The sequence below is a fragment of the Epinephelus fuscoguttatus genome, linkage group LG12, assembly GCF_011397635.1.
Source record: "Epinephelus fuscoguttatus linkage group LG12, E.fuscoguttatus.final_Chr_v1".
NCBI classification, from domain to species: Eukaryota; Metazoa; Chordata; class Actinopteri; order Perciformes; family Serranidae; genus Epinephelus; species Epinephelus fuscoguttatus.
In genome coordinates, this window is record NC_064763.1 from 20,076,625 (window position 1) to 20,098,249 (window position 21,625).

The 21,625-nt window shown below is 42.4% G+C and overlaps 1 protein-coding gene across 2 annotated transcripts in view; it reads right to left on the reverse strand.

Moving 5' to 3' along the window:
• Nucleotides 1-12,736: 12,736 nt before the first annotated feature.
• Nucleotides 12,737-21,625, reverse strand: part of kirrel3a (kirre like nephrin family adhesion molecule 3a) — a 300,742-nt gene continuing 291,853 nt past the window's right edge. For both annotated transcript variants that reach the window (XM_049593140.1, XM_049593141.1), the window contains one exon: nt 12,737-15,002. In XM_049593140.1, coding sequence (XP_049449097.1) covers nt 14,526-15,002 — 477 coding nt within the window. In that variant the 3' untranslated portion in view covers nt 12,737-14,525. The remainder of the gene's footprint in view (nt 15,003-21,625) is intronic.

The following is a 21,625-nucleotide window of genomic DNA, read 5'->3' on the forward strand; positions in this document are numbered from 1 at the left end:
TCTTCTTCTGGTGCTATAAGCGGCAGACTCGACGCAGCAAACGCCTTTGCTGCCCGCCACAGGTCACTTGAGGAACTACATGGATCAAGTTAAATCCTTGAGTCCAGTGGCATTTTTTCAGATTTTGTTGTTTCACAATCTTCTGAGTACCGATTGTAATGATTAATCTGTAATTCCAATTCCCGAAAGCCCTGCTTGGATAAGGCTTCTATCTGTTTTATTTTATAGTTTATCCTCAATTGCTAAGACATCTTCTTAGCACAGCAGAAGTCTTCTCTCACAAATGCACGTTTTATTTGGTTTCACACATATTCACACCTTTTTTCCAAGCAGTTAAATCAGATCTCATAGAAAACCCAGAACAAGAGGAAAATATCCATTCACAGCTGATAGAAATTACTTGCATAATATGAATCTCTAATGCACCCATGTGAAACTTCTATCCACAGCTCTTCAATCAGCAATCAGTCCACATCCACCTATATCATATGTCACCTCTGTGTTGCTGTTTACAAGTGTCCCCATAAGTCCCCATGCAGACCAAGTTTGGAGCATGGAGTGGTAGCTGGAGAGGTGCTAGGTTGCTTCCTGGGCATGGCCAAGGTGCCGAACCCCCAACTGCTTGGGATACCCGTCCAAGGTAGCCCCCTCACTCTGACATCTCTCCATTTAATACATGTATAGGTGTTTGAGCATGTTTGTGTATTTTAGGCTTGTATGTAAGAAATGAATTTCTCCTCAGGGATTAATACAGTGTATCTTCTTCTTGTCCTAAGTATGGATCAAAGAGTGAAAAGGCATGTAAAGAGAGGAGACCATTATTCAGCATTTCGGGGTTTGAAAAGTTTGAAAACAGACTACATCAAAACCTATATAGCTGTAGCTGTAGCAATCCACCTAAAAAGAATGACATGGAAAAATCAGATTGAGCACAATAAAAAAATGTTCCTGAGTATTTCTGAATTTGGGTGACGTTCTTTATTGCTTCCTTTGTCAATAAAGAATGCAGCACAAAGGCTGTACCATAATGACTGCTTACTGTAGTACAGCACAGGTCATACTTTAGGTGCTTACTGTAGGTCTTACATGTCAATGACAATTGATGGGCATGGAAAAACAAAATGATGATATCTAAGGAGAGGAACGAGGTACAACCCATATACTATGGGATATCATGCCCCTCGTGACCTATCTAAAGACACCTCTATTCAAACCTTTTAAGGCAGAAGATCTGTGGTGACATAGTCTGAGTGGGCGGAAGTTCGCTGCATAGATCAGCCTCTCATTGGGCAGAACGAGCCACCCTCTGAAGTCCCGCCCTACTACCTCCGGTTGTGTAGCAGTTTTCAACTGTTTTCGTCCTTTACGAACTTTTGCGGTGTTTGATCTTGCGGGGATGTAGCCATTTTTCTGCCATGGTTCGCGTCCTGTAGGCGATATTTTTGTGGGCATGTTACACCAAAACCTGTTTCCCCCGGCAAAATTTTTGCAAGCACACTGTTGCTGTGGCACCGCCCAGAACGATTATGATTGGTTGAAAGAAATACAAGCAGCAGGGGCGTTTTTTTCTTCAATCTTAAAGTGAGAGTCGGCCCAGCCAGACCTTTCTTTTCTTGAGAAAGGTCTGGTGAGAGGGACTAGTGGCGTGACGTGGCCCCATCTGCAAATATCTGTCACCATGGTTATTCTCGGTTCTTTTGCTCTTTTCCTTGCAAAGAACATCTTTACCGAGTCAGGCTAATTAGCTACAGCTCCTTAGCCCACTTACTAGCTACAGCTAGTTAGCACTGTTTCATCGATCGAACGTCTCATATTAGTGTTAACCACCGGTGGCTACTTGCTGTGTAATCATTGATTGAAAGAATGCATTAATTTGACCACAAGTTGTGTTGTTTGATGGAAATACTAGCTTTTGTTGCATGTGTTTAATGTTTTGTGAGCGCTATAGTATTTTGCGGACAAAATGTGCCATTTTGGCCAGAGACTTTCAGTTCAGGCCTTTTAAAAGTGTAACTTCTGAATGGGCCAATATGTTCAAGCAAATGAGAAAAACTGTAACACATACCAAACAGGAAGAGACTCAACATGACCACAAATAAACATAAAACAACTACAAAGAGACACAAAACAACTCCAAAAAGATGCAAAGCAGTTGTAAAGAGGAACAAAGAGACACAACCACCACAAAAAAGGGCAAAACAATCACTAAGACACACAAAATATCTCATAAGATGCACAAACAGGCTCAAAATAACTATAAAGAGACATAAAGCTACAAAGAGCCTCAAACAACTTGAAAGAGACAGAAAGCAAATACAAAAAGACTTAAAATGACTACAAAAAAGGAAACAAACAACCACAGACATGAACAAAACTGCAAAGAGACACAAAACCACAAGGAGATGTGTAATGACAGTGATGCAAAACAACAAAAAGAAGCTAAACAACTATAAAATCTGTGTCTTGCTCCTAAGAAGGAGAGGTGGTGGGGCCTTTTGCATGTCTGTGCCTAGGGGCCCATTGTCTCATAACCCACCCATAACTACAGATACTTTTGCTACGTTAGTGAAGTCACAGTCTGTTGTTTTTTGTTGCACTATAAGCCCTATCGTTGTTAATGGTGTTTGAAGAAAGTCACACTTTTCACTACAGAGACAAGTAACCCCACAAATTAGAGATCCAACAGAAACACCACCAGAAGAAATAACGTACTGGAATAATATTAGTTTGTCATTTTCAGGGCAGCACACAAAGCATGCTCCCCTTTTTAAGACATTAAAGCTAAACATATAGTCAGCACTCTGTGATTAATTTCAATTTATGCCAAGAACTGTCAACAGCAGTGTTCCCTTGCCTCACCTCTAATGTCTGCTGTATAATCAGACAGGCATGTTTGATGTTACTCCCTTTGGAGGATTTTCACTTTGGATCGGCTTTCTAAATAAGCATTCACAGCCATTTACTGACATCTCTCCCAGATGCACTCTGCCCACCATAAATGTGTGATTACCAGCGGAGATGCTGTTGGTAATTGAATTGGACGGAAGGGCTCCTTTGGTCAATCACAGTCAGGAGGGACGGATCGTCCATCATAACATCCGTGCAAACACAGCATGACTCAATGGACTTCACCGTGGAGGCAAAGACACACATTGCACTGCAGCCCAACACAACATCTGACAAGTGGTCATCAGCCATATGCCTTAATTAGTAAAGAGAGAGGGGGACGGAAGGAGGGGGCATGAAAAAACTCCACATATGTATGTTGCAAAGATCATTACTTATGTATGCTCATCACTCAGGCGGATAGAGTGCAGCAAGTTGAAGGGCCTCAATTATCACCATTAATAGACAGAAGTTAAAAATCAAAAGAGGGAAAATTATTTTGGCAAAGCCAGACATGAATAAATTAACTTTGTGGAGCAAAGGGCAGGAGGAAAGGGGCTCTTGAATGAATTTGGACATGGACCACATGCTGCTTCCCCTCAAGGCTGGAAGCAGGAAATGTCAGCAGTTGATTTCCCTTGGTCCAAAGCCTGCCTGCCTTCAACCTTTCATTAATTAAAAGAAAAGCAAATATCATAGACCAGTAAAGTCTGCCTAGTTGGCCTCCCGTGTGGAAGTCTACCGGCTGGTTTTGATGGGCTTTGTTTAAAAATATTCTAAAGATGTCATTTGTGCCTCCGGAGATGCAATAAGACTGGGTCAGACATCCAAAGCAGAGCATATTGACATTCAGTGTCTGTTTTAGACAGTGGGGTAATCCTAATGTTACACCTTTCATGTTGCTGCCCAAACGTTTACCCTTAATGGGTTGGGGAGTCTGCAGATGCAAAACTCAACAGACTGTCTGCCTAACAGGGTTTGAGCTTCTACAAAGGTGACACAGTGACCTTGTTCAAGATGCTACAGGTCCCACATGGGATCAACCACAGATGAACAAGGCAGAGTGCATGCTGGGTACTTAGAATTCTGTTGAACTGCTTCAGACTTGTTATGTGTCAGGCTGACATGGGCAAAAATAACCTGACGAGATCACTGCAGCTGCAGTTTTTAGAGCCAAGAGGAGCAGTTGATCTCCACTGAATGTAAAACCTCAGTGCACTGGTGCCATGCCATCTTTCAGATGGCCTAAACTTCCAAAGCCTCTTTAGTCTGAAAATGTACTGAAAGCCTATTTCTCTGACAGCCTGTTTTCCCCCCTCAAAAAACACCCATTGCACCAAAGTCCAATTCCTCCAAAGTTATACATTCCTTGCACTTAGTTTCAGTTTCCCAGTGACGTTGGCGCCGTCGTGTTTTTATTGAACCTTCGCAGCGTCTTCCAGCAGTGTTGAACCGACGATCCCGGGTGTTTTTACTGAGAGTTTACATCATTTTCCAGCAGTGTTTGAGCCACCAAATTTGGGTGTTTTTCACCAACCTGTCCCTGCTTTTTCAGGGACTTTTTGTGCCACCAAATGCAATCAAACACGGTATTTCCTAAATCCTAACAAAGCGATTTTTGAACCTAAATCTAACCACACATTCACCACAGTGTTGTTGAAGTATAATTCAAACATTTTTTCAGGTGACTGGGTTACCACAGGAAGCATGTACTGTATATTCAGAGAAATGGGACTTCGAAGCAATGGGACTTTGTTTTTGGGATAACATGCTGTCAGAGAAATGGGCTTTTGGTCCATTGGGACATTTTTCAGACGAACAGGGCTTCGGAATTTTGGGCCATCGGAACAATGAGCAGTCCCCCGTGCATGAAGACAAATGACTGAATTGGCCTGATCCATCCATCCATCCATCCATCCATCCATCCATCCATTTTCAATCACTTATCCGAAGCCAGGTCAAAGGAGCAGCAGGCTGAGCAAAGTACTCCAGATGTCCCTCTCTCCAGCCACGCTTTTCAGCTCCTCCTGGGGGGTCTCAAGGCGTTCCCAGGCCAGATGAGATGTATTATCCTTTCAACGTGTTCTGGGTCTGCCCTGGGGCCTCCCACCAGTTGGACATCCCCAGAAACCCTCTAACAGGAGGTACCCAGGAGGCATCCTAATCAGATGCCTGAATCACCTGAACTGACCCCTTTTGACGTGAAGGAGCAGCAACTTTACTCTGAGCTCCCTCCAGATGTCCGAGCTCCTCACCCTATCTCTAAGGCCAAACCCAGCCACCCTTCGGAGGAAACTTATTTTGGCCACTTGTATCTGCAACCTCATTCTGTATATAGGCTCTATGTTTACGATTTCAAAACATGTGACTTTGCCGACTCTTGGTGGTAGTCTCCAAAAGGACACTTTGAAGCATACAAAGTCACATGTCACACGGCAGCCATGGAAGACTCGCCAGATCACATGAATTAAAGTGTGAAATGGTTCAGTTGGTAGTGTAATTTCAACATGACATTGCACTTACTGGTTGAATCAGATGAATCTACGCCAACGCTACATCAGCAGTAACTGGTGATTTGAAAAATGCATTTTGGCTGACATCCTGCAGCATTCTGGGAAGGCTGGAAACTGTCCCAGTAAACGTGGAATTTATCTCAAACAAGAGAAATGCTGAGCTCTGTCCTTCAGTCATACTGTTTGATTTACTGCCAGATGTTATGACTGAACAGTGATGACCAGTGTAAGCAAACTAGGAAATATTTGTGAAAGTAACCCATTTATAATACTGTATATCAGCATAGCTTAATGTTTATCATTCCCAATTATTAAGCCCCTCAAGAGGGTCATAGCGTTGTGCGCACATGAACATTGTTTGACTTCCCCTAGAGATCCCTGCTTGTCCGGCAGCGGAGGTCCGGGCACTGGCAGCAACATGGGGGCGAAGCCAAACACAGTTCATCTGCACACACTGTGATGCCACACAGCTGGTTCAATATCAGCAAAGTTTCCCTTTATATTCATTGTCTTGTGTGGCGATCAGCAGTGATGTGGTGGTTCACTTTTACACTGTGATCTGTAGCCTATAGTTGGGCTTTAGCTTCTAACTATCTTTGTCTTTTTAACCTGTTGTTGCTGCTGAGTCAGTTTGACATCCTGGATATATCCTTCAAACACAGACTGTAGACCCCTCTGTCTGTAAAATAAGACACCAAAGTATATCCCCCCCACCCACCCACCCACCACTATTAAAAGATTTCTGGTGGCATCATTCACAGACAAAAAAGCGCATTCAAATAAAACTGACAAGTAATAGAAACAACAGTAAATTACAGTTTAGCAGCTGGTGGAAAATACCCTGTCACTGCCACACCTGTTCTCTCCCTCCTTCACATGTCTCCTCGGGTTTTCTCCCAGTCTTTGTGCTGCGGGCTCAGCTGCATTACCCTAACTGTCCACCAGGTGTCCTCAGTGTGTTTCCTATATACAGTCTGCCAGCTCAATCCAGTTAAGCAATTATCCAGTCCCCTTTGTGTGTCCTGTCTGCCTGCCCCAGTTAGTCTCTGCTGCTTGTTTGTCCCTCGTGCATGAGTAGTCAGCCCTCCCATGTTTCCTTGTATGCTTTAATCTTTTGCTTGGTCCTCAGTGGAGACCTAATCCTGTCTCCTGGTCTACTGCTCTGCATTTGGGTCCCTACCTGCCCTCCTCGAGGCTTGACAGGCTGTTTGCCTGGTGATGTCTTTTAAGTCTGCCACCTTTACCTCTAGAATGTTACATTTAATAGCAGTATGAAAATGTGCACACAAGGGGGAAGCAACCTGAAGGTATGAGGAAAATGTAAGTAAGGAAGTGATGTACTTACTGAGGGCATATCTTTAGCTCTCCCTGATGAATCCAAGAGCAATCAACAGCAGATGTGTAAGTGTAAAAAATGAAGTCTTATTGAGAGGTAAGTATATCCTCCCTTTAGCTTTAGGCATTATCATTGAGAGGCTGTTCTGTGATGAAATATGGGAGCCAAGCCCAGTCTAATATCTACAGAATGGCAGAATTTAAACAACAATTTTTTGCGAAGCAGATTTTGAGTTACATGTCAAAGTCTGTATTTTTGTTGCCACATATATACTGTATTATATACAATACTGTATACTGTATTACTGTAAATCCACTGACGTGCTGTGCTGGTCTCTATCAAACACAGGAAGCTGGCACAGAGAAGCTCAACAGAGCCTCTCTAAATGCATGTTTGTGTTGAACATGATTCCACCTGCTGATCCGTGGGATCCAAGACGCAACCTCACAAAGCATGTCTGGTAAACATGATAACAGCAGGAAGAGGTACAACATCTCTGGATAGTAGAAACTAGAGGTTTGAGTTGCCTTGTAAACAAAGGCTCCCACATGCCTGTGCTCAATTCACCACCACAGTACTTAAAGTAAGAGAATTGCAGTTATGTCCAGAGCTGCTGTCTACCTACACAGCTCAGCAGTGTTGCAGTCTCTATGCATTAATACACACATCTAAGCCTCCTGATGGCCACTAGGATGCTATGACGAAACTATGTGCAGCAGCATGGATTCTGCCAATAATTCCTGATAGGAAAACATGAATTCTCAATCTTTGTGAAATCAACAGTTCAAAAAATATAGTAGCTCATAAGAGGGAAGGTAGGGTAGTGGAGGAGCTGCGCAGCAAACAGGCATGATCATATCAGTGGCTTGATTATGACATGTGTCAGGTTATAATGGCCACCTGCATGAACCTAATTGGACGTTACTTGTCAGCTGACAGCCACACAGCTGCGAATGAGCCAGTGATTGTAAAGCATGAATGACACAGGTGATGCCAATCAGTTGATGCAAGCACTTCGGTGCACTTTCTATGCTTCAGTAAATGCCAACAACTGTTGTTGCCTACTGTGTATGAATGAAAAATAATGTAACTGTTATGTCTGTGACTATATGTTCAGTTTTCACGAGTCAGTGATTACTTATTTAGACTTAGACTTAGTCTTAGTTCCTCCTGTTCTTATTGGAACATCGGGCAACGAGTCCCTTCCACTTGCTCCAGTCCCTGGCGACCCTCCTTGCACCATGCCAGCTGACACCCATCTCGCTTAGGTCTTCCTTAAACGTCTGTCTCCACGTCTTCTTTGGCCTCCCTCTAGTCCTCTTGCCACCCTCAGGCACCCAGTGCATTGCCACACACGCTGGTCTCTCTCTTGGCAGTCAGAGTACGTGTCCAGCCATTCTTCTTCTCCTGTCAGAGACCATGTCAGACAGTAGCGCCACCCCTGCCCTTCTCATCACCTCATCGTTGGTGATGTGGTTTCACCATGAGATCCTCAAGATGGTTCTGAGGCATGATGTCAATGATTATTATCGAATAAATGTTGGTAGTCGATTAATCGTTTTGTCTCAAATGTAAGAAAATTGTCAAACAAAACTGCAACATTTCCCAACCAGAAGCCAATGTGATGTCTCCAAATGTCTTGTTTTGTTTGATCAGATAGGTGAAACTCAAAGTTTTTCAAGCTAAACTGATACAAAACAGAGAAAAGCAGTAAACTATCACATTTCAGAAACTGGATCCAAAGAGTTTTGGGCATTTTTGCTTGATAAATGATCTCTATAAACAGATACCTGCATATGTGTGCAGATTCTGTAGCACATGGGGCAAGGTTTTGGTATTGAAATCATTCTGGTGCCTGTTTGTAGTCCAAGTAGTATTGACCTATCTCTTTGAGAGGCAGGTAAACAGTCTGGGTGGAGAGGTGGTACACACTGGCAATCTTGTTACTCATGGGCTATTACCTAACAACAATTTAGCTTCATTTTAGCTTTTTAAAAATATATCTGGCCCTGATATCCGCTTGTTACACTGGATCTCTCAAAATATTGGCCGTTGCCCCCAGAGGCTAGATAGCTGATGGGTTCTGAGAATACATAATGAATCACTTAAATAAGTGCTTCCCAACCTTTTTCCTTAAGGGACCCCTTGATAGGACCCCTATCATTGAGTAAACTGACAACCCCTGACTAAGTGACAAATGAAATGGATATTTCATACTTAATTCAGTGCATAACAATAACAGTATAGAACAACTGATAAACTTTCCAATTAACCCGTCATTTACACAAGAACTGCAGGAAATTTGTGTAGAACAAGTGATTTGAATGAATTTGGAGCAGATTATTTCCTGTGAATATTTAATCAGAGATGGATTTTCCTGATATTTTGGGGAACTTTTTATAAGATTCTCAGTATTATGTATTCTCAAAATTTTAAACCATCATGCATATTTAATAGGCTTTTTTTTTTTTTGACAAATTCAGTATTTTCTTCTCCCTCACACTTGGCCATTGTTCTGTTATCTCTTTGGTTGTTGTGACTGAGTACTTTTCTAATGTAGGTCGAGGCTGTTTTTGCAGAGAGTGAAGACTCTGTAACTGTTCAGGTCTTTATTGTGCCCTTATCCTGAGAGATTTTAAGTTTCTATTTTAAATGATATCTTAAAGGTAGGATCTGGAGGATTTTCAAACAAAACAAAATATAGACATATACAAATGAAATCCTGCTTAATCATCACCTATGGGCTTCTACTCATGTGTGGTGGTGACTCTGTTTGCAGAGCTCCCGCCTTCTGGGCGGAGATTTCTCCAGCCAATGAGAGAGCACAGGTGCCATGGCTGAGCGTGCCCGAGCGTGTCCGAGCGTGCACCAGCGTGAGCCTTGCCTGGTCCTCTTCTGTGAAGCCTTCTTCCGTACCTCCGGGCTCTGTACACCCAGGAGAAATGGCGGATACAGACGTACCCACGACGAAAAGGAAATTAAATGTGAGTGAGGCAAAGGGTCAAGCCGATAGAGCACGGGCCAAAACTCATGTGAATATCGGGGTGGCTTTCACCCACTTTCGAACATTGAAGGAGAGGCTCGGGATGTACAGCAACGCGGAGTTGGCCTGCTTTCTGTTGGACAGGTAAATCCCAAATACAGGCCGGTTAGCTTGTGGTAGTTTGCTAATTTATCAACTTATCCATTACAACAACTGTAATTCCTGCGTAGTTTGTTGTGGAGGCTAATTCCGAATATCAACCAATGCAAATAACTTTATGTTTAGCTAATATATGGCTTGATGTAGTGTGAGGATTGAGCTTTGAATCATTTTGTGTAACGTTAACTCCCAACTGCCGGGAGGGGTAGGGGCAGCGCACAGTTGAGCCTGATAGGAGGGGCCAAATTTGAATGTGTGTTTACAAACAGCAAATGGAAAATCCTCCAGACCCTACCTTTAACTTGAAAAATAATAATTTTGTTGAGTTTTCTTTACAGAAATGAAATCCATCCATACATCCGTCCATCCATCCATTTTCAACCTCTTATCCGAAGCCGGGTTGTGGGGGCAGCAGGCCGAGCAAAGCATTCCGGACATCCCTCTCCCCAGCAACGCTTTCCAGTTCCTCCTAGGGGACCCAGAGGCGTTCCCAGGCCAGACGAGATATGTAATCCCTCCAGCGTATTCTAGGTCTGCCCCGGGGCCTCCTACTAGTGGGACGTGCACAGAACACCTCCAACTGGAGGTATCCTGATCAGATGCCTGTAACTGACCCCTTTCACAAAGGAGCAGTGGCTCTACTCCGAAGCCCCCTCCGGTTGTCCGAGCTCCTTACCCTATCTCAAAGGCTGAGCCCAGCCACCCATCTGAGGAAACACATTTTAGCCACTTGTATCCGTGACCTTATTCTCTCGGTCATTACCCATAGCTATGACCACAGGTGAGGGCTGGGATGTACAGTGGTGGAAAAAAGTTTTCGGACACCCCATGCATTTGTGAAATATTGCATTAAGAATCACTCTTAGGTCTTCAAGTGCAATTTCTTTTAGTACAGTCACAGCCAAAATACTAAATAAATCCTAAAAAAGCCATTAAAAACCTAAAATTGATTGGCTCCATAAAAATACATAAGAAATTTTGAGTATTGGGTCATTTTGGTACCAGTGATGAAGGTCGTTCTTTTTATTAAAAGACACAATTTTTGTTGCCAAGCTTCGTGTCTACATAAAGCCAGCACATTTGAAAGTTCTTCAGACACAAAAATGGCTAAAACAAGGAACCTAACGCAGGAAACACACCTGAAGATAAAGATTCTCAGCCAGGAAGGGTACAGCTGCCGCCCGATAGCCAGGAAGTGCAGATGCAGTCCTTCAGCAGTTGGATACACTCTGCAGAAATACAGACGAACCAACAGCTTGGAAGACAAACCAAGATCTGGGCGTCAAGGTTTCTTCAGCAAGAAATGACCGCATCCTGATCCGCATGTGCAGGCAAAACCACGAATGACATCACAGGAGCTTCAGCAGCAGTGGTCAAACCAAACTGGTGTCCAGTGTTCCACCTGCACTGTACGTGGCCGACTTTTAGATCATGGCTTAAGGTCCTGCAAGGCTATCAAGAAGCCCCTGATCAATGAGAGACAGAGGTTAGCCCGGCGTCGTTGGGCCCAGGCACACAAGAACTGGACAGCCAGGAATTGGAAGAAGATTTTGTGGTCAGATGAGTCCAGTTTCCAGCTTTATCTTCCTCCTACTAATGTGAGGGTACGCAGAAGGCCAGGCGAAGCATTATCTCCAGCATGTACAGTACCTACTGTCAAGCATGGTGGAGGCAGTATCATGGTTTGGGGATGCATGAGTGCTGCTGGTGTTGGTCATCTCACTGTCTGTGATGGCACATTGAACTCTACCAAGTATTGTACCATTCTCGAAACCCACATGCTCCCTTCTGCGCGTGCACTGTTCCGTCGAGGTAAAAACTGGCTAGCTAGCCTGAAAATCTGTGGTGGATTATCAAAAGGTCTGTTTCAAAGCATAAACCAAAGAATTTAGAAGAATTAAAAGCAGTAATTCAAGAAGAATGGGACAAGATTACCCCTCAACAGTGTGAAAGGCTCATGGGGAACATGCCAGCCAGGATTAGAGCTCTACTACGTGCCAGTGGCAGGACTACTAAATATTAATTTGATGATGTGATGGTTTATTTTTTTTTTGTTCAGTTTTGAACACATTCTCTGTTATTTGTTGACTTTGATACCGACAATGTTGAGAACTGACATATTGAAACTATCAAGAATTTAGTTTTGTTAGTTTTTCTTGTAAACAATAAACAAAAAAATATAATTTGTATTTGTTTGTATCTGTCTAATGCAGCCACACCTTTTGAAACACAAAAAAGATTTTTCCACAAATATTTCATGATAATATTTGAGATTGTGTAAAATTTTAAGGGTGTCCGAAAACTTTTTTCCACCACTGTAGATGGACCAGTAAATCGAAAGCTTTCCTTTCTGGCTCAACTCTCTCTTCACCACGACAGTCTAGCACAGCCCCAGCATCACTGCAGACGCTGAGCCAGACTGCCGATCCATCTCACGCTTCATTCTACCCTCACTCGTGAATAAGCCCCCAAGATACTTGAACTCCCTCGCTTGGGGCAGTAACTGTCTCCTGACCCAGACGGGGAAATCCACCATTTTCCAGCAGAGAACCATGTCCTCAGACTTGAAGGTGCTGACTCTCATCCCGGCCATAGGCGTGCTGTATATTCTTATAAGAAGTTTTCTTATTCACTGTTCTCTGCTTCTAAAGAGCAAGATCAATTCTTTGTTTTGGACATTTTGCAAGCCACTTCTTACTTCTTCAATGAATAGATCAATCAGTACAAATATGTAGGTTTGTTTTTCTAGTTTCAGCAAGTTTAACCAATGAAAATCATAGCAACAGCACATCAACCATCTGTAACGGAGACCACAGAGGAAAAAATACCTCCAATCACATGGCATTGAGGTATATTGTAGTTTTCTTTAATCAAAACACAATGTTGGCACAAAATCTTTCTTTCTGTACAGTAATGTATGTTCACAACAGAAATCCCCAAATGTAAGGTGGGATCGCCAAACATGATGAGATTCATTTTATTACACAGTAAGAGTGAGCCAAATACATTTGTAAGTGCTTAGTTATGACAGTACATCAACCCATGCTATTCAGTTATATTCATTTGTAGAACATGAGTAGTTATGCAATGTACCAATTTGTGCTTTCTTCACTCCGTCCACATCCCTTCCAGACAAACTTTAACCTTTTTATTTGTGTTCCTCGGCTGTGTCACACTGGAGTTGTCCATCATTTGTATTGGCTGATTGCCCTTTTGGATCCTGAACACTTGTTGCAGCATGGTTTTATTGTGTGGCTGCTTTGACTGATGGCCTATTAAACCCAGGAACTCATAATCGTTTTCGGATCGGCTTATCTTAATTTCCTCATAGAAGTACTCAAACTGATATTTGTGGTAGTACATGTGGTTGCTCGTCCCTTTTGAAGTCATTGTTCTTGAGTGCAGCAGTCTAATTGTCAGGCTTCAAACTAATGATAGCATTTTGTCTCCAGCTCTAGCTTTCTGGCTCACTTAAAACAGTGGGCATCAAAGTCCCCAAAAGAAAGACAGACAGCAGGAATCTCACTTTATCTTCACCCCATGTCATTCAGTAGTCAAATCACAGTACACAAAATGCTGGGTTTTACAGAGCTCTAGTGTAAACAACACGATATCAGCCAAATATGGAAATGACAAACCTGCTCTGGCAGCTAGAAAGTGCTTCCCAGAGATACAGTACACACACAAGCTGCAAGTGTCTCACATTAAATGGGAAAAGTACAGATCTCAATACCCTTGCACTACACTTGTAAACATCATAAGGTCCTTTCAAGAGGGAAACAGGAAAAAATAGTTTCCGAAAGCAGCAGATGACTGAACAAAAGCATCTGAAGGTTGCCTTTGTGTGTGTTGGGCATGATGACACGTCCACTTCTCCATGCATTCTGTGATCAGTTCATGAGGAATGATCTTTCGCAAAGCATACACTGAAAGGCGAAACAAATCTCACAATGTCTGAAAAATAATAGCCATTAAAGAGCCAAAACAATGTACAGCACATTATACAAAAGAGAAACCCATTTCTAATGCAACTAGCATTAATCATCGCCAGGGCGGTGCGGTAACTGATGTACAGGAAATGACTGACATCTAACAGAGCTTGCTGCCAGCTCACATACATTTTTTTTCCTCCGAGGTGCTCATGAGAAGAGCCATTTTCTGATTTTAACAATACCCTCAGTGCTGTGAATGGCACAAGAGCAGCCAAGCTCGCAACACCCAGAATTTTCTCATTAATAAAAAAAATCCGCTTGTTACTTTTTCTCTGATAGTTTTTGTCTGATATTCTCTCTGTAACTAACCATCACTCTGCCACTCGGTTCATATGTCAAGGCAGTTTACCAAGTGGAAAAAATGGGAACAGCAGCAAAGTACTGTGTTTGTTTCTTATGAGCAGAGAAAAGCAGACAAATGATTGTCGTGATTTTTTTTTTTTTTTTTTTTTTTAAGTTGGCTCATGATTAAGAAGTCACACTTTGATTCCGGCGGGTTTCATCAAGGTGTACAGCTTCAAAAGTTGGCATCTACAAACCGTGTCATGTCCCTCTGCACTGGGAAGAAAAAAAACAACATTTGATCTGTGTAGGTAAAATGGCTCTTTGGAACATCCCTTCCATCCTCGTGATCCCAGTCAAGGCCCCAGGAGCTGTTAGACATGCGTCTGCATGCGTTTCTGCAGAGGCCTGGTGAGGTCTGAGTTCTGGGAGGAGGACTGAGAATAGTGGGAGGAGGACGAGGCCGAGGTCTTGCTGTCCTTGTCGAACTGAACATAGCCGTCCTGCTTGCTGTAGCTGCTGACGCTGCTGTCACACTGTGTGTCGATGAAGGAGCTGGAGTCGCTGAGGGAGCTCCGCTGAAACTCCCGCTCGCACAGTTCAATGGAGCTGCTGCCCATGCCCAGGACAAAGCGCTGGCTGTAGTCGTACAGGCGGTTGGGGCCAGCACCCAGGGTGTTGTAGATGTTGGTGAAGGACATGCCGGTGGGCACCCGCTGCTTGCCAACGGTCATAGTTCCAGCGGGTGGGCTTCGGACTACGTCGGGAGTCTGGCTGGGGGCCAGGGACATGGTGGGAGTGGCGTGGTGCTCGTTGAAGGTGTTGACACTGTAGTAGCCGTTGGTTGGGTCCTTTGAAATGCAAAAGAAGCAAAAAAAAGAAGAAGCCTATTAAAAAGTTGCTGTGAGACAATAAACAACCTAGATTCTTTTTGTTTTGATTCTCTTTGTTGCTCCCAACAAATGAATCAATGCTTTCATTTTACTCACAGCTACATTTGTGTAAAAGCCATTTAACAGAGTGCATCTCTAACTCAGCACACAGAAGACATGAAAGTACAAAACAAGAACTGGTTTTCTCATCTGTAGCTTTCTCCTCTGAAGGTCAAAAGTAGGCCCGCAAACGGTAATTAGAAAATGGAATGCTGAATACAAGAAATTAATTAATAAACAGGCTAATTTGTGAAACATGAAAAAGCAGATAACATGTTTTAGTAGTGTGAGTCATCTGCCTGTGACTCAGAAGGCCTATTCATTTAATTACTGCTCTGCAATATCCACTTTTGTGCAGTGTTTATTGCAGGATATGTTAATACATTTTATTGTCTGTCGAATCATATGCAAGACTGGACAGCATTGTCTGTCACTTTGCCTGCCTCTCTCTCTGTCTCTCACCCTTTTTAATATTGTGGTTTAACATAAACTGACTGTCTGCGACTGTGAGGAGAGGACAGCATAAATGTAGGTTGTGGCAGCAGAATATCAGCCCAGTCGCCAACAGAAAGAGTTGGCACTGTATGTTTCTGCAAACCATGAATACATTACATTGGCACGTTTCATATGAATAATATCAACATTTCTAGTTACATAGTGTACGAGCTGATATTATCATCAGGAGGTGGAGGGGATGGTGGAGTCATTGCTGTGTGACCAGTGGCTTTTTAGGGACTTAATGGGAATGTCTTCCAGCGACGCGTATAGTGTCAATGACCTGGCATAAACTCTTAATGTGTAATATATGGTGCGCGTGACCAGATGTAGGCTGTTGTTATCCTGATGTGACTTTGACACTCTCTCTGACACAATTCTGGCCAAATCTGGTCATGTGCGGAGAAGCATTTGTTCTCAGAGCTGGTTGTCTGAATGACAGGAAAACAGATGCTTAAGTGACAGGAAACACCTTTTAATGTCTACTGGAAAGCTGCAGGTGTGTCAACTGATGCTACTTGTTTGTCAGACACTATAAATTGTCATGATGTACTAATTCTTTGGCTTCCTCGTGAGTAAACCCTCAAATGTACAACTTCATGTCTGAGCCTCCAAGTCTTGTTTATGCAACAACACATGTTGCTGTTTTTCCAGTGAGGATAGTGCTACAAAAAGTAGTTGTCTACCATGACATACCTGCTTTTCCAGCAGGGATTCTGCCACAAAACTATTTTGGGCCAAAACATGATCTGTTCATAACAATAACCAAGTGGTTTTTGTGCCTATACCAGGGGTAGACAACCTGTGGCTCTGGAGGCTTTTTAGCCCCTCTCCAATGGCTCACTCTGGCTATGACAGAAAAAAAAAAGCTGCAAGGTGTTTTCAACATTTTTAATTTGTATTGATCAATGCTGTAGGCCTGAATTGGCCCCCTGGTCTAAAGTGATTCTGACATTCTCCAATTGTAAAAATGTGTAGCCTATACTGAATAAATGTTTTTAAATCAAATGGGTTTAAAAAAAAAAAAAAAAAAGAGGGTGAGACAAATGAAACCATTTTTATCATTTAATGAACTATTACTACTTGATGCCTGTCTACAAATTGTATGATAGTCCTATCATTGTGAGGTGAAATGTAAAAATGCAAAGTGATCTTGCTCGATTAACCATTATTGTGTAAAGGGCCACATATGGTATATTTTGAAAGTCAAGCCATGGGCCAATTAGAATTGGTCTGCGAGCCACAATTGGCCCCCTGGCCTAAAGTGATTCTGACATTCTCCAATTGTAAAAATGTGTAGCCTATACTGAATAAATGTTTTTTTAAACAAATTTTGGCAACTAAACTAAAAAAGTTTCCTAAAAATGAAAAGTTTTGAAAGAAAACAGAATTAAATTGTGCATGAAGAGATCCATTGGCTTTTACCATGAAACTTTGCAAAGTCAAAGATGCAAATAATCATAAATAGCCCACTGCAGTGCCACCTGGTGGTAAAACATATTAATGAATGCTCATTTAGACCTATTTGTGATGTTGACAAGCTAATTTAGATTTAATAGGCTGTGTTACCTTCATTATAAGGCTTGATACGTTTTGCGGCTCCACATAGGCAACAGCCTTTATTCCTGTCTTGAACAAAATACCTTGCAAAGACTCCAAGCCAAGAAGCACGACCACATCACACTGATTTTAGCCTCTTTACATTGGCACCCTGTTTGTTTAAGGATTGACTTTAAAAGCTTATTGATTACTTATAAGGCTCTTCATGGCCTGGCTCCAGATTACATTTCAGATTCTTTAGTCTCTTATGAACCTCTGCGTAGTTTGAGATCAGTGGGCAGAAGTCTTCTGCTTGTTCCACAGTCCAGACTGAAGACCAAAGGGGACAGAGCTTTTGCAATCAGGGCCCTGAGGCTCTGGAACGACCTGCCCGAGGATATAAGGCTGTCTGAGTCACTTAAGTCTCTCCTAAAAACATACTTCTGTTGGAAAGCATATCCTGACTTTATCTGAGCTGTCTATTTTATTGCTGTTGATGTTATTTCCCATTTATTTTCTTGTTTTTAGTTTTGGCCTTTCTCATTTTATCTTTTAAAACCCTCACAAACCTCATAATCTGTCTCGATTCTCATTTCCAGTCTGAGTGACATTACATACATCAAGTGCAATAACAACATCTGCCTCTTATTACTGATTATTATTTATTTTATTCTTATTTATTGGTGATGTGATGAAGGTAATTATCTGGGTTGTCACCTGTTGTTCCTTTTAACTTGCACTGTGTACAGTTGTAGCTTTTAAATGTCATTGCACTGGTACAATGACAATAAAGGACTTCTTTTTTATTCTATTCTTTTTTTTATATATATACAATGCTGTAGTAGAGTTCACAGAATGAACACTTGGCTCACAAATCTGCTACATCTAAATCCATGTCACAATAATCCGGGCTGGATTCCTCACAATGCCAAGTAAATGTGGTCTTCAATACTCTGAATTTAATTTTAGGCCAAAAGAAGAACATTTACTGAATTATATAAGGTGTCTTTAGAGAATAGTATAATAAGATAAACAAAACAAGACACAGAGTTGAAGATATTTTAAGAACCGAATAGATTCTTGGTATTAGAGGAAAACATTCAGGAGCTATGAGTCCTGAAAGTCGCCCACTCCACATACCCCGATCTGCCTCTGCACCAATGTCTAAACAGAACGTCAAACTACAGGTTTTTAAAATCAAGGTCATACAACTCGATTTTACCCATTACTAATTTGCACTACTTTGTCTTGTGTATCGTACGTGGGTGTTTTCCATTGTCACTCAAAGTGAGTTTTCAAAACTGAATAATACAGCTGAACCTACAAGTAAGGATACACTGTTCTGGTACAACTTCTTACGAAACAAAAACTGCCTCTTTTTGGATTGCCCTTGACTAAAAGCTGCCATTGCCACACATGTCAAGAAGTGGCACTTGTTGAATAGTGAAAGCCTTCAAAAAGTGTTTGAAAGAGCAGAAAAGAGCTCTGTGTTCCACAAGTAAAACCTAAACTCTGGATCACAGACGAGCTTGAAAGCTGTAGATTTTAAGTAAGTGCAGTTTAATAGAGCCTATATATGGTCTATGTGTGTTGTGCAACCATGTGTTATAAAATGATAAATAAAATGAACCTTGAATAAGTGGTTTGAAAATGTACTCAGGAGCTTGTTAATTAAGAAAATAAATCAGTGACATGAAGTGACTTGGCTGCGGTATTGTATATTAGGTAGGCTGACAGACTTTGAGGGATTGGTTTACAGTTTGACTGAATTAAAGATGCAAAATGAGTGGCCTAAGCCACCCTGAGTGTGAGTGTGAATTTAATGTAAATGCTATGATGCAGTATCTCAGCAGTGGCTGCGCTCAAAGGGCTCTCTACGCATCACAATTCCGTCTTGTTAGTTTGTTAGTCCAAATTTCACCTGCTTCTGCAGTCAGAAAGACCATGTCAGAACTGTTCATGCTACAGCTTACCAGCTAATTAGCTATCTAGCCTGCAAACGGACATTAGCAGTGTACTTTTCCCTGGTGGATGTTTAGTAGCCCATTCAACAAGCAGAGGTGGAACACAATGTGTCCATGTTCGGCCATTTGAAGACCATTTGTGGTTGACACATCATGCCCCTGTACAATTAAAGAAGAGAACAAGTTCCAAATACATTTCTCCCTTTTTGATGCTTTTTAATTACTTACAGAACAGGTTTCTATGCAAGCAAATCATTCATTGTAATTTCAGTTTGACTTTTTGGTGAGTGCGTTTGTATCTCCAAATGAAAAAGTAACAGGAGAGAAAGCTTGGTCAGGGGAAGTGCCAGACAATTGCCCCTTTGACACGGCCTGTTCAAGGCAGGTATGGCGGGTTGTTATTCCGCCTCGCTGTTCTGTACAAAAGGTACAATTGTAGAATGGGAGGACAGAGTTGTCTCGCGTTTAAGCCAGCAGAGAAGGTAGTAACAGAGCCGAATCAACCTCTATGTAAGAAGGACAGCCGGCAGGACAAGATGGGTGTGATGTGATTTGACGACATGTTATATGTGGGAGCCAGTAAAGAAGCAGCTAGTACCAGCAGGCAGCTAACTCAAATAAGAACAGCAACTAAAAATATTCACAAATTGGGGAGACAATGAGGCCTGGGGGCTCCTTACCCTTCAAGCAGAGGAAAAGGTCAACCTCCATATAACAGGTACGGTAAAGGATTGTTCTCGCTCGGTATCTCACTATGGGGTACACCCCTCTGTGTATTCCTCAGAAGTCCAATACCATTGCCTCAGCCCTAAAGGCTGGCGGTGGTGACACCTGCATCAAGAGGAGGAACATCCTCTCCCTGTAAAAGGGGGTCATGCAGCATCACCTACTCTTTCAAAAACCTCTTCTTACTTTTTCACTCCGAAAGCTAAATCTCTCAACACGACTGCTAACATGACTAGAAGCTTAACAGTCGACAAACTAAGCTAATCTTTCGATCGCGGGGGGCTAATTTCCGTGGCGTGTTACATACAAATTCCTGATTTCTTGGCCATAGAAATCCGGGGTTTCAAGGACAAACTATGCTACTGTACACTATCCCCATACAGTTAACTGTAGCTCGCTTGTTAGCCTGTTGCCAAACAGTAACACCAAGCACCTTAGCCCAGCTGGCCACTTCACTAGCATTAACTAAGTCACTTACTGTCAGCTGCTCATTTTGGCTCGCTGGTGGGAAGTCTGATAACTCCAATACTCTGATAACTTGCCCGACGTTCTCCTCACCGAAGGGCAGCGTCAGCGGCCGCGAGGGGAGAGGCCGGCGGGACTTCATCTCTGCTCCCGTGAAGCATGGTTTTTGCATATTAAGCCTTTGTTATTGTTTAGAAAGTGTGTCTTATGTTATATGTCACACTAGAGGTGGACACTGCTGTGTTACATGTCAAGCCCATCACACCTCTTATGCTTCTGGAAAGTTGGCGTACCGTTTAAAATTACACTGAAACACCACTGCGTAAGCTGGTGTAATAAATAGTCTTCATTGTGGCCCCATCACCGGATCTCTGTATAAAAGGGCTATTGAAACATTTAAGGTTCAGCCCAAAGCTACAGGGGTCGGGGGCATGATCCCCTGGGAAGGTTTTTGTTCCCATTCACAGCAGCAACATGCACTATTTTCAAGCCATTTGAGATAATAGAATGCCCAAAAATCTGTACATAATTTGAGAAAACACGATAGCTCAAAGGCGTCAAAACTCAAGCAACACCTGTAGTATTTACAATAATTTTATTTAAGACCAACTCCTTTTGGATTGTTGCCCATCAGGATCATCAATTGTTGCCAAGGAAAAAATAAACCTCTAGAGCCCACAGCCTGTTGTGCAATTGTATAAACGAAGCAACCCCCTCACCCCCTGCTCTGCTCCTGAACCTGAAAACCTTCCAAACCTGTTACGATGCAGTGAACACTGTGATGTTAAACACCAAACGTATGGAAGCATGCATCGGCTGTTGCAGACGGCGTCATTACTGTCAGCTGCCTGCCTGATAAACTGGCTAACTAATTTCTTTGCGAGGATTCCGACGTGACAGTGCTGAGCTGTAAATTGCTACGAGGCAGCAGAGAGAACATGGTAGACTAAATGAGAGTAATAAGGGTCTTATCAAACCAGACCTAAATCATAATGCTCCTGCTATAGAGCTAATGGAGAAATACAGACATAGATAACTTTAATGGTTATCTCTTCCTACTAATTTTCCCAGAGGGTTCAATAGGAAAATTAGCAGGAAGATGCAACCATTTATCTTTCTCTTTGTTTATCTCTCTTGTGTGTGTCCCAACGTGCAGGCTATTACACAAATTGAATTTGTGAGATCTTTTAGGATGGGCAGAAAACGTAGCACTTGCCCTTTTTCTTAGATTGGCATTTGTTGTAAGCTCCCTAATAGTTGACCAAACGTTAGTCGACCAGAACAGCAGCAAAAAGGTCATTAGTTGGCAAGATTTCATTGGTCGCTTAGTTGCAAAAAAACAAAACAAAACTA